The sequence below is a fragment of the Nymphaea colorata genome, chromosome 1, assembly GCF_008831285.2.
Source record: "Nymphaea colorata isolate Beijing-Zhang1983 chromosome 1, ASM883128v2, whole genome shotgun sequence".
NCBI lineage: Eukaryota > Viridiplantae > Streptophyta > Magnoliopsida > Nymphaeales > Nymphaeaceae > Nymphaea > Nymphaea colorata.
The window spans coordinates 751,219-772,864 of NC_045138.2; the positions used below are offsets into that span (position 1 = coordinate 751,219).

At 37.2% G+C, this 21,646-nt stretch overlaps 1 protein-coding gene across 1 annotated transcript; it reads right to left on the minus strand.

Moving 5' to 3' along the window:
- Nucleotides 1-7,732: 7,732 nt before the first annotated feature.
- LOC126410364 (putative disease resistance protein RGA1) lies at nt 7,733-10,082 on the minus strand. Its single transcript, XM_050079482.1, has 4 exons — nt 9,883-10,082; nt 9,149-9,668; nt 8,755-9,025; nt 7,733-8,133 (listed from the first exon to the last, which is right to left on the minus strand). Exons 1-4 carry the CDS (start codon nt 10,080-10,082, stop codon nt 7,733-7,735), a joined length of 1,392 nt encoding a protein of 463 aa, XP_049935439.1.
- Between the last annotated feature and the right edge of the window lie 11,564 nt (nt 10,083-21,646).

The following is a 21,646-nucleotide window of genomic DNA, read 5'->3' on the forward strand; positions in this document are numbered from 1 at the left end:
GATATCAACCACCACTTAACTCGATCAGATAACTTACAAATTAGTCCAGTTAAATAACATTAATGCTTTCGGATGACTAAAATTTATATATAAAGCGTTTATATATATATTAAAATGGGAAAGATGATCCGACAACACATGTCCGACGGCAGAGGCAACATGGCACCTATATGAAAATGACATGTACGTAATGTGCAGAGTAGAAAGAAGACGCCATGTCCAAGAGGCAACGAGCTATGATCTGTCCTGACACCACGCCCACTTGCTGACCATCTTGCTTCTACGATACGCACCCTCTCGTGACTAAACCTTGCCCTATGGCACAGTCTCTTCTCGACCTTCGGTCTTTTAATATATATTTTGGAAGCTTTCTTCAATTAAGTACTAATTGCAAGCTCATGAGTTGTTGGCTTAAGACCTCCAAGACTTAAAATTGTTAGTCGATTCTGCATTATCCGTTTTCCAGGCAGTAGGGTTTTCATACTTGAACGCGCACTTACATGCATAACAAAGTAAATATTAAATGATCTTAATATATAATAAAAAAATTAAGATCAAAAGTGGTGATTTGTAAATTTTTTACATCAAAAGCTAATTTCCACAAACAGCTCTGTATTGTTTTGGAAAAGATCATGGCAGTTGGTTCTGAATTTTTTCACCCTTCCAGTCATCTTTGTTGATAAATCAACCATTCATGCGCCAAAGGGGATAGGAACTAGCTTGGGTCATAAGCTGATAGGTAGTCAGTCAATCACTGATTTGATTTGAGAGACATTTTTGGGAATGAGGCCCTCTTTTCTCTTTCACTACAAAGCAACAAAATAAGAAAACACAAGCATTGTACGTGGTAAAGAGTTTTTCGCTATCAGGGAATAACCAAAGAATACAAGAAGAAACTGCGTCCTCTCTTAAACATGAGTTTAAGGGAAGCCTATTAACCATCACACTCCATCAATGGGACCTCTCCCCTTACAAGGCTAATGAAAAAGGAAGAGCCATGTGCAAGTTGAAATGTGATGTGAGAATTAACCTAAGCAATAAAACAGTCATTTTTGAGCCAAAATACTTGAGGTTGAAGGTAAGGGTGTCGAGCCGGCTCAATCCGGCCCGGGCCCGACCCATTTAAAATTATAAAATAAAATTTAAATTATAAAATAAAATTTTTAAATATAAAATATATTTATTAATAATAAATATGTATTATTAAAAAAATTAAAAAATATTTTTTAATTTAAACGGGCTAAACGGGTTAGGTCGGGCTGACCCGGGCTTAGTTTTTCCCTGCCCAAGCCCGGGCCCAATTCGGCCCGACGCCCAGCCTTAGTTGAAGGGCACTAAATTAAAAAGAATTGTCATACTTTTAGAACCCGTTTTGCAACAGTAGCAAGCTGTTACTGTTTTCATGTATCGGCCCCCAAAATTTGAGTGGATTCATAAAACACTCTTATAATGTTTCATAAATCGCAACAGTAGCAAGCTGTTACTGTTTTCATGTATCGGCCCCCAAAATTTGGGTGGATTCATAAAACACACTCTTATAATGTTTCATAAATCTCTGTCCCAAATTTTAGGGCTAGTTTTTCAACCGTAGCAAGTTGCATGTACCGGCTCCAAAAAATTTAAGCACATTCATAAAACACAATGTTATAATGTTTTATAAATGTGTTTCAATTTTTAATATAAATTAATAAAATAGTAACAACTAGTTATTGTTGCCGAATAAGCCTTTAAGGACTCCCACGATAGTTGAATACACCATTTTGAATACAAATTTTTTTTCTTTATATTACCTGCCCACAAGTAACATAATAAATAATCATTAATATAGTTATAAATTTCTTAAAAACAGCTGATTAAAACATTACCAATATAACCGACAATCAAACTGACCAGTTTCTTTTTCCTCTCTTATCTTTTTCTCCCATTTTCTCACTTATTTTATTGCTCCTTTTGTAAGATTCTTCTTTATCTGAAATTTGGCCGATTGAACAAATAGTACTATATAACACAAATAAAACTATATGTATTTATAGTCTTTCAAGCTTTTTATCATTATTTTATCACCCAATATTCTTTCTTTCGCTCTTCCTTTTATTTTGTGGCACAACCATTGTAAGGGAAAAAAGCAACTTAAAAATCTAGTATCAATAGGAATTAATTTTAGTAAATCATATATACGTAATGAGTTGATCAGTCAGTTTTAATTTGGCGTCTAAATTTTTTAAACCCTTTTTGCTCTCTCACTTATTATTTTTCTCACCTTCATTCCTTTTCTATCTTTTATTTTTACAATCATCTTCGGTATCCTAGTATTGCTGAATCTTAAGCAAAAAGAATTGAAATTTGCATGGGATTGATTATATATATCGTGAAAAGAGAGAGAGATAGTTTTTCTTTATGTTGTTCATCTTCCATTTTAATATTTACTTTGTGATTTTTTTTTTTTACCGAAAACCCTCAAGGCTGTACCTTTATAATGCAAAGGTTTTAGCTTGCTTCCAAAATTCAGCAAACTTATGTTACATCCTTCAACTCAGTGTTGTGCTCGCAACTATTTGCAGTTCAGGAGAGCACAATGATCTCGGGATTCAAACACTTGAATTTGAGTAGCCTTGCTGCTTGGTCATGCGCTATGCCTCTTTAAACATCATGTTCATCTTATCTTATGAAATTATCAAACCTTTAAAGATTTCTCGAATAATCTGATAAACTGCAAAAGGATAGATATCAGGTTCATTATTGCCAACTCTGTGTGCACTTTTTTGCTTTTTTATTTTCTACTCTTCAATCAATCAGTTCAATTTGTAAGAGAGAGAGAGAGAGAGAATCTTTAAACAGGTTAAAGTGGTGCTCCTTTCAATAAGCCTCCAAACCATGTCATTGTTTTTTTTTCAATTAATTTAAAGCTTTCAAAGGCCTGTAGCCCATTGGGTGGCAAGTTAGTCCACTTCAACGGACTTGTGTTCACATCCTGGAGTTCTTTGAATTACAATAGGTGTTGATGAAGGGTGTAAGAGAAGATAGTAGTCTCTCTTAAAAGCAGTGGAATGAACACTCACCCTTAAATTTAAACAAGAAAATAATAAATATCTCATACTTGGACAATATCACCATCAATCCATGCATTAAACAAAAAGCATTATAACTTCAACTCTCCTCACTGCCCACACCAGCCTATATGTGGCTCCGACACTGTTTTTTTTTTTTTTTTTTAAACATGAAAAGCTAATTTCCACAAACAACTCTGTGTTGTTTTGGAAAAGATTGCTTTCTGTTGGGTTTTAAATTTTGACAGACCATTCACCCTTCCAGCCATCTCATGAATTGGTAGCAACCAAAGTGCTGGGAGGTTGGCTTCTTATCTTTACCAGTCACCTTTGCCGATAAATCATCAGTCACTGATTTGATTTAAGCAACATCTTTAGCAACCACGCCCACTTTTTCTCTCTCACGACAAAGCCACAAAATACGAAGACACAAGCATTTTGCGTGGTGGTACAGAGCTCTTCACTATCACAGAATAATCAAAGAGTACAAGAAACTGGCCCCCTCTTAAATATGGAGATTAGGGAAGCCTCTTAACTACAGATGAGGTTCCACACTCCATCAATGGGACCTCTCCCTTACAAGGCTAATGAAAAGAAAGAGCTATGTGTAAGTGGAAATGCAGCCTGATAATTAACATCATAAGCAATAAAGCAGTCAGTTTTGAGCCAAAAAATTTGGGCAAATTCATAAAACACAGTGTTACAATGTTTTATAAATCTGTCTTAATTTTTAGTATAGATTAATAAAATAGTAACAAATAGTTATTATTGCTAAATAAGACCTCAAGGGCTCTGTTATAAAACTTGATCAAAAGTAAAATTTAGATTTTAAGCTGGGAGTAAACTTCAACAAAATCAAGTTTGAACCCAAACAAAATTAGGTAAATTAGATCCAATTAAGTTAAGAACGGGGGAGACACGTATCCAGCCCAAAACCAGACCCATTGACATGCACCTATTTGCAGCCCCAGTGGTAAATGTAAGTTTTTTTTTTTTTTTCTATGTGCAATTAAAAAGGGCAAACCCATTGACATGAACCGATTTTAGGTTTCATCTCAGCCGTCCATTTTCTTTGATAGTTGGTCATGAGGTGAGGAAATTAACCACTTGTAGATTTTAAATACTGCCATGTTAAATCAACGTTTGGCCTTTCTAAAATTTCCATCTTCTTTTCTTTTACCTTAATTTTAAAATTTGTTTCTAAGTACATATATTTTCTTTTTTTCCAATATAAGGAATTTCAACAAAAAAAATCCGTGAAAAAATTAATCTCCCAGATAATGGCGAAAATATATGTACTTAGATTATTTTGAGAAGCATTTAGGTCAGACAAAAAAAATTAATCTCCCAGATAATGGCGAAAATGAAATATGTCAACAGTTTTAAGGGCAATTTGCTTTATGTGGAATCCATGAGTAACAGCGAAAGAGGGGGAGAGAAAAGCGGTTGGATGTAAAAGAACGCCCTCATTAACAAGAGTGAATGTTGAGCAAATCTGTTTATGTTGATAAACATTTTTGTTTTTAGGTTTTGTTTGATACTCTCATATTTCAACTGAAAATTCCCAAAAATAGAAGTTTGGGGGTTAGGTTTCCTACCTTTATTGATAAAAAAAAATTTAGGGAAATATATATAGTTCAACAGATTTCAGTTAAAAAATTGATCTCTAATTCATGTCAGGTGAAATTACCCGAGGCTATCAAGTTATCCATATGAACTATAAAATAAATATTCGACCAGATTCGGATTCGGCTTTGGACCAGATTCATTTTTAGACAAATATCCTATGTCTAATGGTGGAAATTGACAAAATTTGGTTCAAAAGTCGGATTCGGTTTTGAATATAAATATGAAATCCGGATTCAGATTGTAAATCGGATTTCAGAATCAGACTTGGTTATGATTTTTTTGTATTCGTATTTGAATCTGAATATGTGAATATCTAAAAAAACAGATATGATTAAGGGTATGTCCGACCAAAATTTGATCGGTTGGGAGATATGTCATGGCAGCGTTTGATTTGAAAATCATTTAAAGGGAATGCATGCTTTCTGTTAAAATGCAACCTTGTGAAGTGTCCATGAAAGAAGCCATTTTTTTTAAATATTTGGCCTTTCTTGGACGGAACTGAATGGCCACCTCCCCTATTTGGTGGAACCACCTTCAATGATGCCATAAATACTTATTGGAAAAACTTAGAGGATTAACTTTAAGGGGCGTTTGATGACCTTGAATTTTAATATTAAAACTAAATTTTATAAATACAAAATTCCACCTTCAACTAGAATTGGAATGAAAATTCCAATTCTAGTTTTCCATTTGTGTTTGATAGTCTGGAATTTTGATTTTAGAATTGAAAATTATGTGTTTGATAAAACAAGATACAATTCTTGAATTGGTGTATTAAAATCATCATAGCATGTGCCCTAAAGAGAGAAGAAAAACTTCTAAAAAAATTTCTGGAATCATAATTACATCCATATGATAAAACCATAATTCTGAAAAAACAAATTAACTTTGAAGGTAGCTCAAACCACATACCATTGTGAACAACGGCAACTTGGAATTTGATCGTATCAGCCAATTAATCGGGGCCTGCATGCGTCCATTGATGTATATAAAACAAAATAACATTTAAAATCATTTTTTAAAATGTTCTTAAAGGAAGAAGGTAGTTTTTAGTATCTGTACAGATTCAGGCCAAAGGACATTGCCTTCTACATATGGTGTCATTATGTACCAATTATTCAGATAATTGGTAATTTTTCAGATTTTTTGGGTTTACTTCTTTACCCTTCATTTATCTAATTTTGTGAAACAAACACTTCATTAACATTATAAGATTTGGTACAATATTATTGTTTTCCCAAAATTCAAATATATCTTGGATGTATATTGGGTTTAATCAAAAGAAGAGTAAGTACCGGTACGTACAGGAGATCCGCTTACATATCACAGTATAGAAAGGGCGTGAATGTAAATAAAAAATTATTCATGGGAGAGAGGCTGGCAAATCAAGCATGATATAATATCATTCCGTGGCCTCTTAGAGACAATATTTGCCAATATTATCCTTAGGTTGAGAGCTGTGTTAATAACCTTTCAGGCTTAAATATGGATCCAAAGATTTGGATATATATATATATATATATATATATATATAAACTAAGGCTGTCCGTTCTATGATGATGGATGGTCATGAAAAATAAAAGAAGAAACATATTATGTGGATGCATGAAAATTAAATGCTGGTTGGATCTACGAACTAATAGTCCAAATGTGTGGTGGGTGAAAGTGAAAATGGAAAACATGGCATAAAAAATTTACAAGACCTAAATCAAACAAGGGAAAGAAAGAAAAGATCCGACAAAATGAAAAAAGATTCATATTTAACCAAAAAAATTAGTGTCAACCTGTCAACCTTTGTCCAAGATGGTCTCTTAGCTGCTGTGGCAAATGGAGTGCAAGGCATCCGCCAATGGTCAACCATTGAAGGTTGGAGAGGCAGGCGATCTGTTGCTGTGCATCCGTGGGACGTGTTGTTCCATTTTGTTGGGGAGTAATATCATTCACGTCCACCAGAGACTTGAGATTGGGGAACTCAGAAAGCGTGAGCTCTCTCAGTTTGGGGAGGCATTGCCAGTGGCTTCCCAAGCTGATGTCCTCAGAGAAAGAGCGTAGGTCCAATTTCTCCAGTTGAGCGAGATCCCACACCCACTCAGGCACCCTTCCCCATTTGACCTCCTCATCAACATTCGTGTTGTCTCTCAATTCCAGAGTCTTGAGGGAAGGTAGAAATGTCGATACCTGTGACGGCAATGGCGACGGCAGCAGTCTTGCTGATTTTGAATCCAACCGCAAGTGAATGAGGTTAGGCAGATGCTCAAGCAATTTCCATCCCAATCTTGCACTTGGGCAATTCAACACTGACAGCTTTTGGACCCGAGTCGCTTGACAGTCAGGCCCTGCCAGCCCCAATAGAGCATCAAGCATGCCTTCTGTCTGCATCTTTGGACAGCTCTTAAAATCCGCCTCTCTTAAGCACGGCACAGAAGTAAATGTTGTTTCCCCTGATCCACCTGCTGGCCACCCCTCCCAGCAGGCCAAATTCTTCACTTCTAGTTTCTCAAGTGAAGGAAGGCGAGATGGGAGCCACTTCAAGGTGTTCAGACGCGACAAGCGCAACCGCTTTAAAGCTGGCATGTTAGCAACAGTCTTCAACATATTACATCCTTCCACCTCCAACGACTCCAAGGCAGGCATGTGATGAGGTAATTGCTGTAGGCTGCCACATCCCTTCAACTTCAACCATTCCAAGGCAGGCATGTTGACAAGAGCCTTCAGGCTATTAGATCCGATCACCTTCAACTCATTCAGAGCAGGCATGCGATGAGGCAATTGCTCTAGGCTGCCACATCCCTCCACCTCCAACCGCTTGAGAGCAGGCATGTGATGAGGTAATTGCCCCAGTTTGCCACAATCTATCAACATCAACGACTCCAAGGAAGGCATGCTAGCTATTTCACATAATGCTGGGCATTTGATGACATTTAGTGATTCCAACGAAGTAATGCTTATTAGTTTTTCCCACAAAGAGCAACTGTCCAGCTTTAGTGAATGTAGCATGGTATAATACTCAGTCTTCAAATGCCATGCCGGCATCTGTCCTTTATAATCACTTATCTTCAAGCACTCGAGCCCAAGTGGAGGTTCCAATGCCTCCAGCACACCACTCTGTTTGTCGTCACCACTTGTTCGTCATCACCTCCGATAATTCCAAAGTGGAATTCCACACTAATTATGCCATGCTTCTCCTTAAGCAGTTGTGCATTTCCTACATGATCAATTGCTTTTCTACTTCTCCCCAAACCTTCTATTGACAATTCCCCCTTTAGTTTCTTCAAGACTTTTAGTTCCCTAATATTGGAACCTCTTCTCTTCCTTTTGTCATTACATATCATAAACCTATGCAAGGTCCGTAAATTGGTAAGCTTCCCCAAACCTTCTACTATAAATTTCAAACGCTTTGTTCCTTTCAGCCCAAGATGCCTCAAGTTACACAGTTCACCCATTTCCTTGGGCAACTCTGTAATTTGACTATAACTTAAATCTAATGTTTGCAAGTTATAGAGTCTTTCGATTGAACTGGGCAATCTTTTCACATTAGAAAAGCTTAGATCGAGATATTTTAGAAGTGCAAGGCATTGAATGGACTTTGGCAACTCATCCATCCAATATCCCCCCAATGACAACACCCTCAACCACTTGAAATTGGGAAAGTGCACCGAAGGCAAGGATTCACTTTCACTCAACAATGTACGCAGCTTATGTGTTATGGCACTGGCATTATGCATGGTCTCTTCTACATTGTCTACAACAAGGAATGACATATGGCGTGTGTGTTTAGAAGTAGACGCATGGCTATATTCCCTTCCACCTATATATAAGGTAAGGTCATGCAAAATGTCATGCAATTTGATTCTCTTCAAATCAATTTCTTCAACCAAGCATCGGTTCATTAGATCTTTAATGTATTGGTTTGCTGTTACTTCCACATCTATGCTTTCCTTTTTCTCAATCAATTCGTGTGCCACCCATTGCATGATCAATCTCTCCCTTTCAATCTCATAATCCTTTGGATAAATGCAGCAATACACAAAACAACTCTTCAAATAATATGGCAAGTCATCGTAGCTCAGCATTAGACCAGGAAGAATATCACCACATATTTCAGTGGACGATGATGTTGAGGCTGCTTGCCTCTTCCATTCCCATATCTTACTATCCTTGACCGACTTCCAGTCTTCCCTACTCATTTGCTTGGTACGCATCATGGACCCTACCGTCTTAATCACAAGCGGCAAACCACCACACTTCTTGACTATGCTCTCTCCAACATCTCTTACATTATGGTTCTCCAAATCCCGTTCCGCTTCACCTTCTCTTAATGCCTCCTTTATGAACAAGTCCCAACTTTGCTGAAAATTAAATTCTGGTAATTCATGCATATAAGAAGCACCCATCCCCTCCGATACATCTTTCTTTCTACTGGTAATCAATATTTTGCTCCCCATTGCACCCGCCATCAATGTTCCTCCTACCTCTTCCTCCCACCAGTTTAGTTCCCACACATCATCTAGAACCAACAAAAACTTTTCCTTTGAGAGCTCGTTCCATAATTTCGTGCACAAGCCATCCAAGGTACAATCAGTGTTTTCTCCATATCCATTGCACACTTTCCTTAGTATCTGCCGCACCAAATCCTTACGTTTTGGCCTTTCTGAAACACAAACCCACCACCTGCGCTCCCCGAACTGTTGCGCGATTTCACTAAGAACCATTTTTGCAAGAGTTGTTTTGCCAATCCCACCCTTTCCTACAATAGAGATAATGGAAACACTTCCCTTCTTAGTCATACTACTATGTGCAGACTCATGAGACAAGAGCCTTTTCACTATCTCCCTTTTATCATCCTCCCTGCCTATGGGTGGTTGTGCACCCATGTGATGGGTTGTCCCTCGGGAGTTGTCATGTTCACCATGAACAGGGTCCTCAAACCTTCTATTTGGTGTTGTTTTGAGTAGATCCACCATTTCCCAATCTTTTTTTATTGCATCAAGCCTTTCATTGATTTTCTTAGTTTCATTAGAGAATTTGTAGGAAGCATGCACATGTTCGTTAAAGCAAGAGCGTAGAGTGATCCAAGGCTTTCTTACCTTGTTCCATGAAGTTAAAGAATCTTTCTCCCTTTTGCTGAGCTTCATTTTGGTTTTGGTACTTTTAGATGATGTCTTGAGCATCGTAAAAAACGTCCTTCAGCTCTCCCTCTAGATACCTGTCGCGCTCACTGCTGAAAAAGGGCTTGCGATCTACATCCTTAAGGGACACCTCCAAGCGTTCCAGCTTCCTCTGGAGCTTCTTGAGTTCATCTTCGGCATTCAAGATGAGGTCCACCTTTTCTCTCAACAAACTTGTTACAGCCTCCAAGAGACTAGAAATAGCCTTTTCTGCAAGTGCTTCGATTACTATTGCCATCTTCCCTGATTTTTCAGTAGATGCAAGAGCAAGAGGAACAGAAATTTTCAAAGAGTGGAAAAACAACGAAGAACTAAGATAAAGACGAGGCTGCCAACAACTACAGTAAAATGTGGAAGTATGTCTTCCCAGGTTATTAATATAACATGGGAAGCCTCTTCCTTAAGTAAAAACAATCTTTTTTTTTTGCTTTAAAAAAAGAGAAAAAAAAAGGAAAAAGAAAAAGAAAAAGCAACCTCATTTCTTTCATCGTGGGTTACATGATTAGACATATGGTAGCCAAAGAAGGAGGGTCCTTCGATGGTCAGGCAGATATAACATGCGGAATTTTTGTTAATAGCTAGCAGGAAAAGATAATTTGTAATTTCTTTTGATGTGCAGACATTCTTTATTATTTTTCTTTCTTGAATAAATGAAAGGGGAATTGCCGAGCTCGCTTTCAGCAAAAAAATTGGGCGATGGTCCTAACGTATTTAAGGAACGTTTGATGTCTTAGAATTTTCTGAATTAAATTTCCTTCTCAACATAGAATTGGAATGTCAAATTCCAGTTCCAAGTGAAGTGTTAGATCCATTGGCATCTCTAATTGGTTGCCTCTTAAAAGTTTCAAGTGAAATATTAGTGCCAATATCGGACCTGGCCACTGCATGATCTCAATATCATTGCTTTAATGTTTTTGAAACATAAAATTATTTTCAGCTCAATGGATACTGATATGCTATAGATAGCTGACTTTTGACGCCCTCTGTTTTCTTTCTATACATTATGTAAATAAATGTTCTTGTAAGATAAAGTAATAAGATATGTTTAATCATATGGTTGTTAAATTTATTAATTTTGATGCAGCAAGGACGAAACAAATGACGTTTACAGACACAAGGTTTGGATCGATTTGTTTTTCATTTAATTTTTTCCATCAATTGGCCTCCAAAAACTATGACTTTGGAATTAGAGTAATAAAGGGACCCGGAGAATGGCAATCGATGAATGAAACAAGGTATAAGAAGCAAGAAGAAGAAATACTTTCTCTTACCGGATGGGCAGACTGAAGCTTCTCTTACTCTTCCTTGATCTCAGACAAAATCTCTCTTACAAATCGTCAATGCGACAAACTGAAGGGAAGATGTGGTGCCTTTTGTATCTTTCTAAAAGGCGGTCCCATTCTCTCTCCAACCTTGCGTGGCGTATGGCCGGCGGAAGGAAGATACCCCATCGAAATTCTCTCCCCAACCTTGCGTGGCGTATGGCCGGCAAAAAGAAGATACCCCATCGAAATTCTCTCCCCAACCTTGCGTGGCGTATGACCGGTGAAAGAAAGATACCCCATCGAATCACATTTGAACTGAATGTATGGCATTACCCTATTCGATTTTTCAGAGGTTCACATATTTAGATTTGAATATCAATGAAATAAAAAATTATGTGAATACAATTTTAAAATTTAATCCAAGTCTGAATCCAACTTTTAATACAAGTCGGAACATATATATATATATATATAGAATATAATAATAATAAAATATTTTTGAATGCCGAACGCATGTAAATACTCAAGGCTTCAAGCTATAAAACACAAAAGGTTTAGTCAGCAGTTGAACCACTTTACCATTGTATGTAAGTGGACATCCACAGTGGTTACTAACAAGAAATCTTTTTAAGTTGAGCGAAAGTGAAAGCTGAACATCCAAATAAGTGGATCTCCAATAAAAAGCAAGGCTTGAGGGCATGAGTCTGCATATTAATGGGGGAAACATGAAAAAACAAATGTAATTAAACTCGAACTCGAATTCGAGTCGAGTTCCCTAACACGAGCTCGAGCTCGACTCGAACTTGCTTACTAGTCAAGCTTAAACGAATCGAGTTTAATCGAGCTCGAGTAACTCGACTCGTTGTGCACCCGTAAAAGTAGGCCGAACCGATTTTTGGTTTCATCTCAGCCGTCCATTTTCTTTGATAGTTGGTTGAAGGTATTTAAATACTTTTGGCCTTTCTAAAATTTCCAACTTCTTTTCTTTTACTTTAATTTTAAAATTTGTTTGTAAGTACATATATTTTCCTTTTTCCTATATAAGGAACTTCAACAACGCACAGAATATATCGGAAACTTCTCGAACGCATACTCATTTGGACAAAGAACATAATAATATATAACGAAACTATTTTCTCTTTTAAACAAATAAATTAATTAAACAAAGTTTAGGTTGATTAGGTAGCATTTACAAGTCAACTATACGTGATATGTGTTCTTTTAAAGAAAATGTTGTTGAACAAGTTAATGGCTGTGTATTATTTAAATACATAATTTACGCATTATTAAAATTATCTTCCTTGAGTTTTTTCAAATGACATGAATTTCTTAACTATTTCCGTATATCCTTAATTAATTTACAGAAGCATTTTGCTCAGTAAACCATAAGGTAGATTAAAAAAAATTTTGGGCAGCCTAAAAAATTAATTTCCCAAAAAATGGCAAAAAATGCAATATGTCAATAGTTTTAAGGGCAAATTGCCTTACGTGGAATCCGTGAGTAACGGCGAAAGAAGGGGAGAGCAAAGCGGTTGGAGGTGAGGTGGGACCCACCTCCAAGCAGGTGACGCATTTGCAAACAGCCACATGAGGCCCATGAACAAACAGATCGGATCCGAGTTAATTAGTTGGACCCGATATTATTTTACAAAAGTTTATTTATGCCGTTAAAGGAAATCGTTTTATGTTGCGCAAAAGTGAATGTTGAGGAAATCTTTTTATGTTGATAAACATTTTTGTACACTAAATTGCTTACTTTAAATTCGCATGTACACTATCTCTTGTTTTCCTTTTTTTTTTTTTTGTACCTATAAATTTTCACCTTTGAAGTTCATATGTGAAAGACAAATTTCAAAAATCCGGCAGAATTTGGCTTTTCCAATTGGACAATGACGAACAATAGCAGCACTCTGTGAAGTAGTTCTGCCATTGCAATTTCATGCATATTGTCTAAGATAAACAACAGCACATTAAGGTTGTGAGTAAAATTTTATGGTGCTTATTCTTTCCCATATAGGAGATCATGATGGTAGAAATTGGAGTAGAAATCTGCAATTCTTGATACATTATATATACGCTGGCAAAGGCATCTCCTTTTCCACGCAAATGCATCCAGAATGTGCATTTGTCCTCCTACTTCCTTAGTTGTCAATTAAGTTAGGTGTGGTTAACACAACTATTTTGTCATTGAATAGAAATTATATATATATATATATACATATATATATTCATGGCCACATTTTATTTTTAAAAAAATAAAAAAGAAGCCCCTGACTCCACAGTGGTTGAGCATCGGGCAAGGGAGCTCGCCACCCCACCTCTTGGAGAAGGCATAGGCATTAGGCAGTTTCCTCCCGGTCGCCATCTGCAGACAGTGCCGACGGTGATAGGGTAGGTGACCGCCTCCCCCGCCTACCTTTTTTGAGAAGGGAATGGCAGCTTCCTTTGGGGCCGCCACAGTGCCAATGGCGATAGGATCGGGGACTGCCTCCCCCACCCACTTTTTTTTATCATGTTAAGAAAATGATGCAGGGAAGGTCGTTAAACGCTTTATGCACTACTTTTTTATCAATTCCAATAGGCACAATATATGTTTCTTTCTCTAACTCTCTCGCTCCCTCTCCTGATTGCTTGTTTTGCCTATATCTTTTAGGTTGGGACTTGTCCAGCATCGGATATCCCTACCTTACTATTAGTTTTAAGCCAGTTCTTTAGCCACCTTTGAATCATTCTTCTCTTGACAATCATTTATTTGTCATTATATTAGCAATCCCAAAAGAGTGTTTTTCCTTGAGTAATGCTCCTTCAATGGGAATGGAGTACAAGAGGAGCAGAGGAGGAGCTTTTACCTCTTATAGATTAGACGATTCTCCTTCGTTATCCAAGCTTCATCTTATACTAAAAGGAGGGGCATCTTCTCATAATTGCTGAGATTAAATATGATGTTTTCTTTAATATTTAAACATACATATAAAGGTTTTTTATAGTTTAAAAAGCATTTCTAGCTCTTCAAATTGAAGGCTTTGAAGACTTAACCTAGACTCTTTTTTCATGTACTTAAGTTTCTCTTTGGCCTACAACAAATGTGATGAAGTTGTCATAATATTTAAATTGTTTTCCAAACTTGTTAATCCTAGTTTCCGTCCAGGAAAGAGAATTTTGAACTCAAAAGCTCTCTTTTAGTCTCCCTATTTCTCTCTCAGATTTCTCTCTCTCTCTCTCTCTTTCTCTATCTCTTACTAAAAATTCTCTTTTCTTCATTTTTCTCTATCTTCAGTTCTCTCTCACCTTTTTTTAAAATATCTTTCTTTTACTTCTATTTTAATCTCTCTCTTTCTTTCTCTCCTTTTAGTTTTCTCTTTTTTAAGATATCAGGGATGCCATTTTGAGGTCAATGGACCGGTTCTTGTCCACCCTTTTCTACTCTCTCCTCTCTCTCCCCTCCTTGTAGACTTCACTCTCTCTTCTATATACATACATACATACATATATATATATATATATATATACATATATATATATATAAACAAAAACTCCCATTTTGTTTAGCACAAAAAACTTGCGACTTGACCAAGGCCAATATTTGGTGCAATACTCTTGATGCTTATCATTGGGACTACATCTGATAGCATACAACCCATTTTAAACATTTTTTTATATGTATGTTGTGGTATGAAATACTTGTCTAATTTTCTTTTCAAGCATAAAGAATTCTTTTTTCTTTTCATTTAACATGCATATTCACTATGTGTTTATAGGCAACCACTCCTTTAAGAAACCTAAGCAAAACAAGATCGAGCCCTAATAATGTGGTAACTGATTTAGGCTTAAACTTTAAGATTAACTTGTGTTTCAACACATAGCTATTAACTTTCTTTACTTTACAAATGATCGTTTCATTAAAACATTTTTTATAAAATTTTTCCAAATAAAATGATTCATTAAATAAGATTATTTCTTCTAAAACATATCTCCTATCATTTTATCAAGAAAAAAAATTATAGATCTCTCTTTTCCAATGCCTTATGAACAATTTTCTTATTTTAAGGGTCGACTCCTACATCTTTTTCTGCCTTATAAAATTTTTAATTTCTAAAACACTAAAATCTTTACCATACACCACACTGCATTTAAGTTGAGGATAATGCTTAAATCAAAGTGGAAAGTGGAAATGCACCATGAATGAACAATTCACGAGAAAACTAAGTCTCATACCGAGGGCCCGGTGGATGCCTTTTCCACTTTGCAAAACGAATTCTCGTTGGTGAACCGAAAGAAATTTTGGAATGCAAACAATGTGGCTTGAGGGCTGAGAAATTTCTTCATCTTAAACAAGCTTGTAAGGTCGGTAAATGGAACTCATCTGGTACTGATTCTTATTCCATGTCATTATGGATATAAAAGTCTTGACCTATATCATTATACAATGTGATCTATAAACTAGTTGCTAAGTTGACGGCTGAGAAAATGAAAATTGTTTTAGCACAATTATTGGTCCAACAAGGGCATCTTATGTCCCCAATATATTTATTCACCATCCGTGGGACCTTGCTCTTGAAGCGGTCAACAGCTTGGAAAGGGCATATAGAACAGTTTTTTTCTTCTCAAAAGCTTTTGACGAAGTGAGAAAAATTATGACTTATGCTTCTACTGCTTCCCTTTTTTTTATTATTATTTAGGGGTGAGCGGTTCATTGCCACCGCCCCTAAGAGAGGCCTTCGGCCCCCCCTCTGTGCCCGCCCCCCCGGGGTTTTCACAGAGCTGCGTCGGGCCCTTTTACGAACCAGGAGTAGCGCGCGCTGGGACGTGATAGTGGTCGCTCCAAGGACTCGAACCAAGCCGTTAGAGGAGCATGACCACCTTACCGCCCAATGCGCTACCACCCCTTGGGGTTCTACTGCTTCTTTAGTTGTCACCTTTAAGATGGGAGGGAAACACTTTTTGTAGCCATGGAAACCGATGGCAAGTGGACCCTCTCTCTCTACTTTTGTTTAATATTGGTGTTGTGGAAGTTTTATCTAGAAAACTCCAATGGCAAATTTTACGGGTTAGGAATCCCCTAACCCGTAAATCCTCTTCTTCTCTGCAAATGACATCATTTTATTTTTTTTGGGCTATTGCGTAAATCCTCCTCTTGCTTAAACCAGGTTTTACATTATTTCATTTCCAAAGCAGGTTTGATTATAAATTCATTGAATTTATTTTTTTGTTGATTTTGATGTTCAATTGGCAACACAATGGTCATTGAAAACCGATTTCATTGACAGTTGTCTAAACTTCCCTTATGGTATTTGGGTATTCCATTATTTGTTGGTACTCTTACCTTGGCGTATGTAGAAGCATGGACCGTCCACTTACTTATGTGAAGAGATGTCAAATATATCCGATTTGAATTGGATATCTGACCGAACTAATCCAAAAAAATGGATATGGAAAAAAAATTAATATCTGATTAAGGAATTGGATCTGATTTGGACTTAATAAATTGCATCCGATTGGATTCAGATTCAGATATACATCAATATCCAATTGGATTCAGATATGGATTCGGATCGGAGTCATTTTTAGACAAATTAGTGTATCTAATAATATTAAATTTTTGAAAATTGGCAAAATCCTGTTCAAAATTTGGATTTGGATTCAGATATAAATGTACAAGTCGGATTCGGATTATAAAATCGGATTTCAGATTCGAATTAGGATATGACTTTTTATTATTTGAATTTGAATCTGAATTCGAATCCAAATATGTAAATATCCGAAAAAGTGGATATGATTAATAATATATTTGATCCAAATCAGATCCGTTGGCATCCCTAACTTATGTGTGAAGCATGTTATGAACTTTGTAGAGAAGAAATTTTGTCATTTTATTTGGGTGGTTTCTGATCATATTAGGAAACTTCACTTAGTTGGAAGTCTGATTGCTCCTATACAAGAAGGTGGTCATGGCCTTCTTGCCATCACCAACTACATTAAAGCCTTTTAAATTTTTCACGTAGAATGTCCAACTCCTTATGGGTCAGACACCAATACTTGTATAGGAGTTTTGAACACGGTAAAGTAAGGCTCATTTCTCATGAATATGGAAAATCTAGCGGTGTTTGGGTAACAGTAAGAAGGTGAAAATTTGGTATGAAGATCAAGATTGGGGATTCTAGAACAGCTACTCAACCAAGATGATTTTATGAAATTACATAGTCACATTCAGGCTACAGTGGAGGCAATTCTTGTGCTTATCTGAGGAAGAAGATATAAATTATACAAGGGCCCTACAATATTTTTCAAAAATCTTTAGATAGGCTAAGTTAAAAAATTTTAAAATATAAGTATCATTTTATTTTTCCAAAATATGAGGGGTGCGGGGCCACGGCTCCTGCCAGTCTCCCTCTTTCTGCCCCAGCCTAGATCCTTACTATAAGATTATTTGGCAGAAACGATCTGTTCCAATAGTGAACTGGTGTTTGTTTTTTGCTTTAAAATGTAAGCTTTTTACTCGTGAAAGTCTTTGGAATAGTGAACTGCTGTTTGTTTTTTGCTTTAAAATGTAAGCTTTTTACTCGTGAAAGACTCCGAAGATTTGGAATCATCCTTTTAAGCAGGTGTTATTTGTGCCTATCTGAGGAAGAAGGTATAAATTATCTTTCGATTACATGGGCTAAGGGTAAGTAGGTATGCAGATTTGTGGCAAAACTTTTTAACACCAAATTAGAAGTGCATAACCCTATTCAAAAAGTTGTCTCATCTCATGGTGCTTCAAATAAATGGGTTACAATTTGCTTACCTATACTCTTTTGCAACATACGAAAACAAAGAAATTCTATTATGTATCATGCCAAATTGAATCTGAGTGGTCTTGAATGGAGGGTCTGCAATGATTTAATAACTGGTATAAAGTGGAAACATCAAGAGGTGTCCTTGAAATGGTGTGCAGAAAATGGCTTTTTGTAGCTGATGCATTTCTTGTTGACAATCGACTGCAATGGGGCAGTAATCTTTTTGTACATTGAGGTTGGTTTTATGTCTCTCCTCTTTTTGGTTAGCTGTAGCTTCTATCATTTGTATTTGAGGTTTTATGTCTCTCTTCTTTTTGGTTTTATTCCAGCTCCGGTCTCTTGTATTTTGTTATTTGTTCTATTGTTAATAAACAATGTTTGGGAGGCCTAAACTCGCAGCACCGATGTTGCGTCCCCAAGTAGGGCAGCAGACAAGTCGAGCCCCAGATTGCCCAGCTCGATCTCTATTCGATTACACAACATCAAGCTCGAGCTCGACTCTCTTAACTTGCCTATGGCCTAACTTATTTTTCAAAACTTGTTCATGTCAACTCGTTTAACTCGCTTATGACACCAAAGCAAAACTTGTTACCTCAAGTCGAAAGGAAAATTGGTTTTCTTGTGATACAAATTGGGTTATGATTGCCCTGTAGTACTAAGTTAAATGAGCAAACAACTTAAAATTTTCCACTTAATCACAAAGTTGCACATCAATAACAACAATTCTATGGTACAACCATGAAAACAAGGGGTTTCGTCCCCCCTCTCTCTCTTCACAAAGACAAATTGTCAATGCGACAAATTGAGGAGAACATGTGGTGCCCATGTATCTTTCTAAAAGCAGTCCCATTCTGTCCCCAACCTTGTGTGGCGTATGGTCACCGTCCCCATCGGATCAGATTCGAACTGAATGTATGGTATTACCCTACTCAATTTATCAGAAGTTCACATATTTAGATTTGAAGTAAGATTTGAATATTAATGAAAGAAAAGTTTATGTGAATCCAATTTTTAAATTTACAGTCCAGATCCGATCCGATATCTAATATTTATCTTAACATGATCCAAGTCTGAATCCAACTTTTAATTATACAATCAAATCCGGACCATATTTTGATATGTGAAGGACTGGCCATCTTTCAAAGTGTTTGTACATTAAATATACAAGGATATTTATTTGAAATTGAACATAAACCGTTATCCAAATTGACTGAACATATACTTAAATTGAATTCAAATCCAGAATTGCGATATTGACATTTTATAAGTCCGGATACATCCAATTGTCATGCCCTTAATACTGCAAATCACATTGTCGACCCTACTGGAAATCTGATCGAATGCATCTAAAATTAATTGCTTTACAAATTGCAGCTGGGGATGTCAATGCTCTGTTAGGAAAAATAAACTAAACAAAGTTTAGGTTGATTCGGTAGGATTTATGAGTCGACTATATGTGATACGTGCTTTTTGTTTGTTTTTTTTTTTTCCAGAGATTTTTTTTGGACAAGTTAACTAGTGGTTAAAATATATAATTTATGCATTATTAAAATTATCTTCCACAAGTTTTTTGAAGTGACGTTAATTTCTTAACTATTTTCGTGTGACTTCCATTAATTTATAGAAGCATTTTGGTCAGTCCACCCTAAATTAGATTGAGAAAAATTTTGGGCGGACTAAAAAATTAATCTCCCATGGAAATGGCAAAAATGCAATACCACCATCGTTTTAAGGGCAATTTGCTTTATGTGGAATGGAATCTGTGAGAAACGGCGAAAGAGGGGAAAGAGAAAAGCCGTTGGATGTAAAAGAACGCCCTCATTGCCTGCCTACCCAGGATTCATACTGAGGTCGGTGCCTGTGGGACCCACCTCCAAGTAGATGACATGAGGCCCATGAACACTTCTTGGAAGGACTTAGAGGACTAACCTTAAGGGGGCGTTTGACCACCTTGAATTTTGATATTAAAATTAAAATTATAGAAACAACATTTCAGCTTCCAATTCTAGTTTCCCTTTGATAGTATGGAATTTTGATTTTAGAATTAAAAATTATGTGTTTGATAAAACAAGAATTAAAATTCTGAGATTGGTGTATTAAAATCATCACGGCATGTGCCCTAAAGAGAGAAGAAAAGCTTTTAATCCCTTCAACAATGAGTCTATAATTCAAGAATGACCCAGCAGGTACGGACAAAATAACATTTAAAATTGTTTTTTAAAATGTTCTTAAAGGCAAAAGGTAATTTTAGTATGCGTACCGATTCAGACGAAAGGACATTGCCTTCTATTTATGTGGTGTGGTTAGGTTCCAATATTCACATAATTGGTAATTTTTTCAGATTTTTGTTTTGTTTAATTATTTAGCCTTCATTGATCTAATTTTATGAAACAAACACTTCATTAAAGATTTGGTACATTGTTATAATGTCTGCAAAATTCAAATATGTTTACAAGACTTAAATCAAACACAAGAGAGAAAGAAAAGAGACGACAAAATGCAAAAACATTCATATTTAACCAAAAAAAAAAAAAGTTTCAATCTGTCACCGATTTGAAACACTAAAACGTTTCAAATAACCTTGTTCCAAGACGGTATCTTAACTCCTCCGGCAGATGGAGTGCAGGACATGACTCAATCCACAACCATTGAAGGTTGGAGAGGCAGGCGATCTGTTGTTGCTGTGCATCGGAGGGACATGTTGTTCCATTTTGTTGTTGTTGAGGAGTGATATCATTTATAAGTCAACTAGTGGTTAAAATATATAATTTCTGCATTATTAAAATTATCTTCCCAAGGTTTTTTGAAATGACATAAAATTAATTTGGATTAATTTATATAAGCATTTCGGTCAGTCGACCATAAATTAGATTAGGAAGATTTTTGGGCGGACTAAAAAATTAATCTCCCATGAAAATGGCAAAATGCAATAAGTAAAACAGTGTTAAGGGCCACTTGCTTTATATGGAATCCGTGAGTAACGGTGAAAGAAGGGGAGAGAAAAGCCGTTGGATGTAAAAGAACGTCCCCCATTGGAAGTAGGTGACTTAGTGCAAAAATTCCATACGAACAACCACTCTGGCACCCTTTTTAATTTGAAGCTTCAGTAGGCCTGGGCGTCGGGCCGAGCCTCCATCGGGTACCCGGCCCGGTCGGGCCCGGGTCTGGCCGGGAAAACCGGGTCCCGGGCCGGGCCGGGGCCAGATGAAGCAGCCCGGGTCGGCCCGGCCGGACCTGATGCGGCCCGTTCTCCCGCTCCCCCTTCCCCTCCTCCTCCTCCAAGTCCCGCTCCTCCTCCGTCTCCTGCTCCCCTCCCGTCTCCCACTCCCTCTTTTTCCCTTTTTCTCCCGTGTCGCATCATCGGCAGTAGCACCTCAGCCGGTCCGGTGCTCAACCCACGAACCGCCGCCGCCTTCTTCACCTTATCCTCTTCTGCCTCCTCCTTCGCCTTGCGATCATGCCGACTGTTCGATCTTCGGCATATCCGTTCGATCGCCTCCAATATGTTCTCAAAGTCCGTGGAGTCGGCCGACCATTCGTCCCACGATTGCGATGCCCAAGAGGGGGAGCAGGAAGGGGAGCGGGAGGGAGATGGAGGCCGGCACGCCCGACTGCGGGGACGGCGACATCGACAGGGACGGCTGCATCATGGGGCGCTCGGCCAGGTCGCCAATGGGCCGGGCTGGGACCCTAACCTAACCTTGAGGGAGGGGAGAAATGTTCCTAATTAATTCATGTGTTCTTCACATATTTGGATTTGA